General features: G+C 34.6%; 1 protein-coding gene across 2 annotated transcripts in view; it reads left to right on the forward strand.

The window, feature by feature from the left end:
• Positions 1–8,946, forward strand: part of ARGLU1 (arginine and glutamate rich 1) — a 13,730-nt gene extending 4,784 nt beyond the window's left edge. The window contains exons 2-4 of one of the 2 annotated variants that reach the window (XR_719863.1): positions 4,138–4,363; positions 6,234–6,802; positions 8,057–8,946. Coding sequence is in view for 1 of the 2 variants with exons in the window: in XM_009997928.1 (XP_009996230.1) it covers positions 4,138–4,363; positions 6,719–6,802; positions 8,057–8,221 (475 nt within the window). In the remaining variant the exon portion in view is untranslated. The remainder of the gene's footprint in view (positions 1–4,137; positions 4,364–6,233; positions 6,803–8,056) is intronic. The other variant, XM_009997928.1, reaches the window with a different exon arrangement.
• The last annotated feature ends 1,364 nt before the right edge of the window (positions 8,947–10,310 follow it).

Here is a 10,310-nt window from a genome sequence, read left to right on the forward strand (position 1 = left end):
CGGTTTGCTGCCGCTCTGCCGCGGCTCCCCCGCGCAGCTCGGAAACGTCTCTGCCCAGGCCTCCGCGCCCCGCAGGCTTTGTGCTGCGCTGCCTGCCCCTCCCCTTTGTGCGTGGAGCTCGTTATGCGCCGAGCGGAGGCATCCGGAGTTCCTCGACTTAGGGTTTTCGTAAATACTTATGCAACAGTTATATTAGCCGGTTTTTGATTTTGTTTTGTTTCTTAGTTATTTCCTTGATAAGTGGGACAGTGAGATCCGGTGACTCTTTTCATCTGAAACCTTTTCCTTTTTCAGTTTTCGTCGTGGGGGATATGGCTATTTATAAAGTTTGCAGAGATAAATTCTGTTTTATTACTTAACGTTGGGTGTGCATTAAGATGCTTTAGCAGTACTGTTATGAAAGAGACTTTTATGCTGCTGCATAAAGATTACGATAACTTTTAACAGTTGTGATAAAGTTACTCTTGTTCTTTGAATGTTACCTTTGCTCATTGCAGCACTGAATCCAGAAGCAGTAATTGTTTATATGTGTGAAGCCAAGTAGTTCTGTTAATTCTCAGGTGGAGTTTCGAGTTTTATTTCAGCGATATTGTTTTAATGAAATACTAATTGTAGTTCCAAAGGTTTGATCATCTTGAATTGTTACTTTCATTTTTGTCAGTAATCGCTTTTGCCAGCTTCTGAATTTGACAACTGTGTCATCAAAAACTTCGATAGTAGCACAAACACACATGAAAATGGTGAAGGCTTTTGGAGTTATTTACTCTAATTTTGGGGTTTATAGTTTATTCAGTACCTAAATAAAAACACTGCATTAATATCTGGCATGAAGGATTTAAATGTGCTTAGCAATTTGAGGATATAGTAAATAGTTTATCTTAGTATTCAGGAGCTATTTTATTTCAAATATATTCTTTTAAATAGTGTGTACATGGATTGAAGAACAGAAGAGAGGGAGCTTATGCAAATAACAAAATAAACATTATCTAGCTTGAAATATCAAATGGTGTTAGTGAAGAATTCTGTGATTAATCTGTGTCTAGACTTTAAGAGTTCAAAGAGGAAATCTGTTCAAGTGGCAGTAAAAAATGAAGTTTTTATATAATCTTCAATATCTAAAATATTTTACCTTTTTTTGCTATGGAGCAATCAGTTCATTCAGTGATATTAGATGTAGCAACATATATATCAAATCCGCTTTCCTCAGTAAAGTTTTCTGTATGTTAGCTTTGAAATCTTAAAACACTTATCAAGTCCGTAGACAAGGAATATGACGTTTGAATTACATTGGTAATGGTAATTGGTAATTAGTTATCTGCTGAGGGACAAATACCAGAAAAGATTTGGTATAGAATTTTGATGCTTCTAGAATACACTTCAAATTTCAAACAGAAAAAGCAGTAAAACTTAGTAAGAGTAGAAAACTATGGTATTTGAGTAAATAATCTGTAAATCGTTGTATATGTAAATATATACTCATGTTAGCAAAGGAAATAAAGTCTCACTGACTGAATTAGCTACATGACAGTTCATATATTGAAAGTGATTTTATTTTATTTTCTCATGTCTGTTCAAATCTTAATGCAGAGCCTAATTTCTACTTTTTCATATAATATTAGTTGCTTGTAAAGGCCTTGCAAGCATTGCTTTTTTTTTTTTCCTCAGAAACCTGCTGAAATGTAAGCAGTTTCTTTTCTGCAGATTTTCTCAAACCAGTCTTTAAGCAGTAAATGGAGCATTCTAAAATATTTTTACAGGAATGACCTCTTTCTCTGGAGAACATGGCTCAGTAGGTCAGGATGATACGCTTACACTTGTATACAAAATACTGGAAGTTCATGCAATTTAAAAAAGAAAATGGAGTAGTTGCTGTAAACTACAGAAAAAAACAATTGAGATTTATATCTCTGTTATTTTGGTTTTATATAAACTCAAAGCCACTGTTTGGAAGTACATTTATCCATAGGCATAAGGTGGTCTTATCAGTGAACTTGAAGAATAAACTTTTAGTTTCTTCTATTTCACTTCTTTCTATTGCAGTGCTTCAAGAAACATGATTGTTTACAGTGGTAGTTACAATCTATTTGTAATATTGTCACTGCCTAGGAATGTGGAAAAATGTATTTGCTTGGTTTAATTGAACTGAATTTGTTGGGATGAGAAGAATGAAACATGCAGATACAATGCTTAATTTGAGTGTGTCATCAATTTCTGAGATTATTGGAAAATTTATTTCAGACCTGAGAGTCAGGAGGTTTTTTGTAACTATGTATGATCTTTATCTAATTTGCTCACTTCTATTTTAGATTTCCATGATGTTAAACATAAAGCTTAAATAGTTGAATTAAACAAGTTAACATGAGCTTTCCAGAAAGTTATTTCAGCCTCCTGTTTGCTCAGCTCTATCAGTACAGGATGGTGAATGTACTCACTGCTAAATAAATAGCCTTAAGAGGGAAGAAAAAAACTTCAAAAATAAAAGGCTAGTTAGAATATAAAGGTTATTTTAAATGTCATAATCTTTTGACCCCTTTGCTCTACCTTTCATCCTAAAAAGATTGTAGGTAATCATGGCTTGGCCGAGACACACTAACAGAGTGGGGTTGATGAGATTTTCTGGATGGTAGTAGTTTTGGGTTTTTTTATTTTTCTGAAGAAAACAAACAAACAAACCCTAAAACCTCAAGCTATTTTGTATCACTTTATGAAAACTGAATGCTGGGCTAATGTACCACAGAATAAGTTTGATATCTCTTGAGGAATGTAAGAATAAAATTTGTCTTTTGGGGCTGAATGTTTAAGCTGAAAGCTCCAAAACTTTTTACTGAAGGAAATAGATAATCCATTTTTTTCAGCAGATTTTTTAAAAGAAGATGCATGAAAAGGGGGAATTTGTGAGCCTTTCATCTTGGTATTTCTCGTATTCATCTAGATCCGTTTTTAGTACTTTATTATCTTCTACTGTATGCTTGCAAATTGGACACTGAGAAATCTTAAAGTTAGTAAATCCTGTAACTTTTTCTTTTTTAGAAGTTGTTTTGATGTATCTCAGTGTAAGACTTATCTCTCAAGATAAATAAGAAAATGCAAACATTATGATATGTTAGGGTATTACTGCATTAGTTCTTAAACTAAGTAATGGATTTCTGGAGCTGACAGGTGAGAAGTTTATAAGATTGTTCTATCCTTTATAGGAGCCTTAAAATGAAAGTTCATTTTCAAGGTTAAAAGAACAACCTTCTTCCCAAAGCCCGTAACAATTCTAAATAAATAGTATTTATATGAAACATAGCTATACAGTATTCACTTTCGTTGGACTTTGGATGTCTAATTGCTGTCTTGTACTCATGGTTACTACCCAGAAATTATTTTTTTTCTTCATATTGTAATAAACCTGCAAGTTGACCTAATATTTTTGTATCCTTTTTAATGGAAACTTAAATTGGTGATCAGACTAAGTGATAATGCTACTGCTAAACAAAAATAATGACAAGAAGGCATTTGAAAGTACTTCCAGAATTCAGAACATGTAGAACTGTAAAGGTTGCAAGGATTTATTTAGCACTTGGTATATTTTATTTTGGTTAACTATGGTAGAAAGAGTGATGCAATAAAGAAGTTAAGGAGAGCTAAGGTATCTGAAATTTGATACAGTAAATTACTGGGTAACTAGATTACAGATACAACACCTGGAATTATTGTTAATATACTCAAATTCTGTTGGTTTTGTCTTCTATTTTAGTTGCTAGAAATTGGTTTGGTGCCTCTTGAGGTTGCAACCTTAACACATGATATTACAAGATGATTTTGCTACATGTGGCTTGAAATTGAAATAGTTTCAATTCATGAAAGATGGCCAAAGTTGGGTGGGGCATTTTTATTTTCTTTTTTTCCTTTGCTTAATGACCTGAGATACGGAGAGATGCCAGATATGGTGTGGTCCGAATGGGCTTCCTGTGGTAGGAACAGTGATTGCCTGAATATTCACTTTCCTTAAATGTAGGGCAAAACTTTATTGAAATCTCTGTGTGTATAAGGTAAAAATTGTAGTATGGCTGGTACTGTGAATTTGAAAGCTTGTTTCAATCGCTCCACTCTATTGATTAAAAAGGTAATTCTCTTGTTTGCATTTTATAGTCGTCAGCAAGAAATTGAAGAGAAACTCATAGAGGAAGAAACTGCTCGAAGAGTGGAAGAGCTCGTAGCTAAACGCGTAGAAGAAGAGTTGGAGAAAAGGAAGGATGAGATTGAGCGAGAGGTTCTCCGCAGGGTGGAGGAGGCAAAGCGCATCATGGAAAAACAGTTGCTCGAAGAACTCGAGCGACAGCGACAAGCTGAACTTGCAGCACAAAAAGCCAGAGAGGTAACGCTCGGTCGTTTGGAAAGTAGAGACAGTCCATGGCAAAACTTTCAGTGTCGGTTTGTGCCTCCTGTTCGGTTCAGAAAGAGATGGAATACAGCAAATCTAATTCCCTTCTCATATAAACTTGCATTGCTGCGAAACTTAATTTCTAGCCTATTCAGAGGAGCTCACTGATACTTAAACAGTTATTCTCCTAAAACCTGAACAAGGATACTTGATTTTTAATGGAACTGACCTACATATTTCAGAATTGTTTGAAACTTTTGCCATGGCTGCAGGATTTATCAGCGGTCCTTTCATTTTTGGGGTAGGGTATTGAAAACCTGTAATTATGTATCCTTCATTTGTTTCTTTTTTTTTTTTTTTACTTAGACTGTAAGAGGCTTTTGCCTTCAGCCAGGCAAAAAGCAGGGTCCAGCAGTGAGCTGCAGTACCTGTGTTTAACAAATAGGTTTCTTATTCTTCATTTAAAACGAACATTTTCCTTGAGCATACATTGGACTAATTCTGGGACTTCGAGCATAAGCCCATCCACGTCTTCACAAAGGATCTATGTCCAAATCATTATATCCATTTTTAATAACTACTAACAACTCCTTTTTTTCCCTAGAAGTTATAAAAGAGCAGGTTGCCCTTGTCTGAAGTCAAGCTGAACATGTGACTTGGGTTTTTTGGTTTGGTTTTTTTTTTTGTGGTTTTTTTTTTCTTTTAATCAGCAGCTGGAGCAGAAGCTGAAAATGTCTTTCTGTGAGACAGTAATTTGCTACTAAAGGCTTTGATGCCTGCCTGCACCAATCATTCCAGGATCCAGAAATTTTAGTACAAACTTTAAACTGTAAAGGAAATTTGCACTAAATAGTCACAAGTTTCAAATGCCTGTTTCATTCTACCTCCTGCACACTTTATCTTAAATTTTGATTGGCTTACAAAATGATAAACAGTAGTAATGAGCCTTTCCCCTTCAGACTAAATGTGACATGTCTGTCACCTAGTATCTTCAAATTAAAAACGAAAAAATCCCCAAAGCACTGAGCTACAACAGATATTAAGAATATTTTCTTACAGATTTTTTGCAAATTCAAACCTTACAATGAAAAAACTTAAGTTGAGCTTGGATGCCTGTAGTCAGCAAATGCTTAATGTCTGGTGGTTTTATCAGATTGATTATTTAAAAAAAAAAAAAAAGTATTTTTGCCTGTTCTCAATGTGATACAGAGATGTCCCATCAGTTCTTTAAAATGCAGAATAAACTTTTGTGCCTGGAGTGAAGTGTGCTAGCTAGTAGCTGGTTACTAGTCATAGTAAGAAGTTTTCTCTTCATATGCTTGCTTTGTTCGTATTAACTTTTTTTTCTTACACAGACACAAATCTCTGGCTAACTTTAAATCTCCCAAATATTAAAATAATTTGGATCTATATTACGTGAACTGAAACAACTCAAAAACTTTCACGCAGTCTTCATATTTATGAGTTGCATAACAGAGTTCTATAAAATTCACCAAGAAAACAACAATTACAAGGCTTTATTTCCTGATCTTGCCTTCCCTGGACTCCTGAATTCCAAGTTCAGACTGCAAATGACAGTTTCAGCTGTCTTAAAATTGTCAAAATATTGAATGTTAAATTCATTCTCCCCATGAAAGAAGCCCATAGCTCCATGAAGTATGGATTACCATTTGTATTTTTCACTAACAGTAAATGTATTTTTCTTATTAATTGTTTGCCTTAGGAATGATTTACATATTTTTGTTCCTTCTTATCATAAACATCTGCATTCCTCAGCTCAGCCTTCCTTGTATGTTGTTTCTTTATAAATGGTTGAGCTGCTGATGCAGGTATTGCCAAGCTAACAGTACAAATCATTTTAAAGAGGAAGCTGGCGCGTATGGCAGCCGAGGAGCACACTCTGCAGGACACTGGACAAGACAGTAAATATTCAACTTTTAATGCTGATTAAAGGAGTATAGGTAAAGAATACGTAGGTATACTTAATTGGTGAGACAAACTATTCACTTTATTTATATTTTCTGTATTACTTTTTAATTTGGTAAATACTATCCAGTTTTTGTAGTTGTCCTTGTTGATTTGTGTGATATTAAAATTCTAGTAATAAATTGTCAGGATTCTATGATTAGGGAGGGTTTAGTTGGTTGCTGTTTGGACTGGGCGGGATGATGTAAATTGAGTACTAGAAACCAGTTTTAGTGGCTGCACAATTTACCATTGAGAGACAGAATAGGTGGCTGTAAAGCTGCCACTTAAAGTCAGTTCACAAAATAATTCTGAGAAAGATTAGCGAACATGCAGAAATCAATATTTTACTTTACTAACATCTTGCCCTGTCCTCCCCTTTAGGAAGAAGAGCGTGCAAAGCGTGAGGAACTAGAGCGAATACTAGAAGAGAATAATCGAAAAATTGCAGAAGCACAAGCTAAACTGGTACGTGAAGGAGTAGTTACCCTTTCTGTAGGGGAATACAGGTCCTTCTGCCTGTTTTGCCGCACAATTAAAATAAACAAATCAACCCTTTCTAGAGTTTAACTTGCCTATTGCTGGATATGTCAGTAGTATTGCTCTCCTTCCCTCCAGTGCAAGAGGCCAGATCCTTACAGCACTAACAGTAGTCTGAAAAAATAGTTCAGGTGCTGTTAATTTAGAGGAGGATACCTGCCTTCACAATTTTAAAAGTACATTTTAAACTGTGTCTCACAGGGAAGGCTGAAGTAAGTTTGCAAATATAATCAGCTTCCACAACAGAAGGGGCTAATTCTGTTTCATTGAACAGGACAAGTACAAACTGGATTTGGAGCTAGTATAGTGGTGATGTACAAGTGCTGAAAGAGACTTTCAGCATCAATTTCAGATATCTAAGTTATGCAAGTCTATCTTATGTTGGTCTCCAAGCCTATTGAAGCAGGTGCCTGCCTCATGAGAACACTTCGTATGTTTTAGCTGATTCTAATTAATTGATGGTAAGCCAAACTAAGCTGATTCTGAATCCTGATTGAACTCCCATCAGTTTCAATTACCTACTTAATTGCACCATTTTCAGGTAAAGATGATGCTTCTTAAAACTGTTTGCTTGAACTACATCTGCTTTAGATCTCTTTCTGTTTCACCCCTTCTCTCAACCTCATGGTTGAAACGGGACAAATAGAAAATTTAAAGTATTAACTGATGTAATGAACAAAATAAGCACCTTTGGAAGACCACTGGAAGAGCTGTAAGAACCACAAGTCATTGGAAGGATCGATTTGTTACAAGTAAAATAAAGATGGATTTAATTAAGAGGGAGTTTTATGTGGGTTTTGGAGTGGGGAGATCTCTGTTTGAAGGTCTGTTGTTTCTTCATTATATTGTGTCTTCATCTGACACATGACAGGTGTCGGGAATTTCTCTCTATATACACTGGCTTCCTTAATTAAAATGTAATCTCTTGTTTGCAAAGCAATGGTGTAAGCACTCAGATTTCAATACATTAGGCTGTAGAAAGTTTTCAGTGTTTCTTTTAAATTCAATTCAAATAACAATTTTATAAATAGTTTCACTGAAACCAACTATGGCATCTAGCTCAGGTAGAACTACTTACATACCTATGCAGGATTGGACCTGCTTACAAGTTAATACAGACTTGTAAATTGCTTATATGACTATAAAATATCCTGGCCTAAATTCTACCGTTTTCATATATAGGCTGAAGAACAATTGAAAATTGTTGAAGAACAAAGAAAGATTCATGAGGAGAGGATGAAACTAGAACAAGAGAGGCAACGTCAGCAAAAGGAAGAGCAAAAAATTATCCTGGGCAAAGGAAAGTCTAGGCCAAAACTGTCCTTCTCACTAAAAAGCCAGGATTAAATTGCAACTCTGAACTCCTAAAAGAAAAAAAAAGTATCAAAAGAAAAAAAAAAAAAAACACAAAACCAAACAACGACAAAAAAGGAAAACAAAAACAAACTTTGTATGGTAGCTTCATGTTGAAGTGGTTTTTTTCTCTTTTTTTTTTTTTTTTTTTTTTGTCTTTTTTGAAAGTCTGGAAAGTTAGCTTGTTCTAATAGGGGCTGTGCTCTGCAATTCTTAATTTTTTTTTAAACTTCCATTAGTGTAAACCCTTACCAGATCATCGTTGCCTTTTAGAGGGTCATCTGTTTTCCTGGATTTTGTTTCTGTATTAGTGGTCTGAAGCAGATCAGGTTGTGAATTGTGGATGATCTGATAAGGTTTTACTGACCTACTCATCAGAGTTTGACTCTGATAATTGACAGAACTTTATGCTGGGTATTGCTGACTTTTTTTTTAATTTTATTTTTTTTTAAGTCAGTAAATACATGAGTAAATTGCCATAGTATTACTGGACCTCTGTGGTTTATTGTTATATCAGTGTCCTATGATACTCTCCCATTGTTGCGCTTGATGTTCCTGATACAGGTAAGGAAATAGTTTGTCATTTCTGCTATGAATACATAGAGAGAGTTCAGTATTGTCTCTGTTAGATTTGTTTTTATTACATTGACAGCATTCAACCAGCGTTCCCCATTGTGTAAATAAACCAATTTGCTGAATAAAGTGAAAGTCTTAAATTCGTATGTTTTAAGTAAATTTTTTTAGTACACTTCTATGAACAGCTATAAGAGTGACAATTCACGTTATTAAATTCAAGGCTGTAGTGGTATTTTTTTTTAATTTTGCTTTAAACTGTTGTGGCTTCTCCTACTTACCATGCAAAATTACACACAATAAACAAAAATCCCTGCAGTTGTGAATATTTTTGATGGCTGCTGCTGTTTTCATGAATGTTGGTTTTTATTCTGACAGAGACTTACTTCAGCTGTAGTATCATGTTTAAACAGCTGTTTGGCTTACTGCATCCAGATCAATACTTCAATATCTAATCCCCTTCAGTTCACCTCATAATATAGTATATTGTCTAATTTAAAGTCATTACCATATAATGAATCTTATAGATCCTAAAGGATTTAAAAATGGAAATGTTTTTTTCCCAAAGGACTGGACTGGCTGGCATACTTGAAGTATGAGAAAATGAGATTCTGTCTAAATATATTGTTTTAGCCAGAAAGCAACTGTTATTCATATACAGATCTCAAGTGTTACCCATTTATATATACAGGTTTTATTTTGAAAAATGAAACGACAGATTGAAAACTATATATGAAAGTCCCATTTTTGTATGTAATTCTTCTACCAAAACCTGGATTACTATAGCTTGTCCAGTTCTAAAACTTTCTTTTTCCTGTCGGTATGAAACTTCTGTAGTAAGCATAAAATAAAAATCACCAGTTGTTGCCTGAGCATTTGAGTGTCACTGGACAAAGTTGGAAATAATTCCTAGTATTCCCAAAGGATCTGTTTGTGTAGATTTGGCAAATTAAGTATGGGAGCAAATTGAGTGTGCCACTGAAAGCAGTATTCAACGTGCTTTGTGTGAAGCCTGGGCTTGGGGGCAGACTGATGTGTATCACTTTGTCCAGTATGTCAAGAAAAATGTGACAACAGTAAAATACCTAAACTATTATTGTACTTAAATTTGTCTATATATTGTAATACCAAAAAAAAAAAAAAAAAAAAAAAAAAAAAGAAAGATAAAAAGGTTGAAGGTTGCTTAATGCATAAAAACAAAAGCTGAAGCCAAATAAATAATGTACAGGACCTGTTGGCAGGAGCAGGCTGTATTTAAAGTTCAACTGATACCTGTATTTCTAAAACAAAACAACCCCTGTTCCATTATGAGAAACAAGCTATTAAAAGTCAATACTCAAAACAGACCTATGCATTTTTGTTTCCTCTTCTAAAAGCAAGAAGCTAAGTTGTCATCTGGGCAGCTGTGTTTGTTCTATGTTGCTAATTTCCTGCTAAATAGTAGCACTTGTTATTTACACTTTAACATTGTTTAGGCTTAGACTTTGAGAGGTTATTTTCAATCACACTT

The sequence above is a fragment of the Chaetura pelagica genome, unplaced genomic scaffold (genome assembly GCF_000747805.2).
Source record: "Chaetura pelagica isolate M959 unplaced genomic scaffold, ChaPel_1.0 scaffold123, whole genome shotgun sequence".
Lineage (NCBI taxonomy): Eukaryota > Metazoa > Chordata > Aves > Apodiformes > Apodidae > Chaetura > Chaetura pelagica.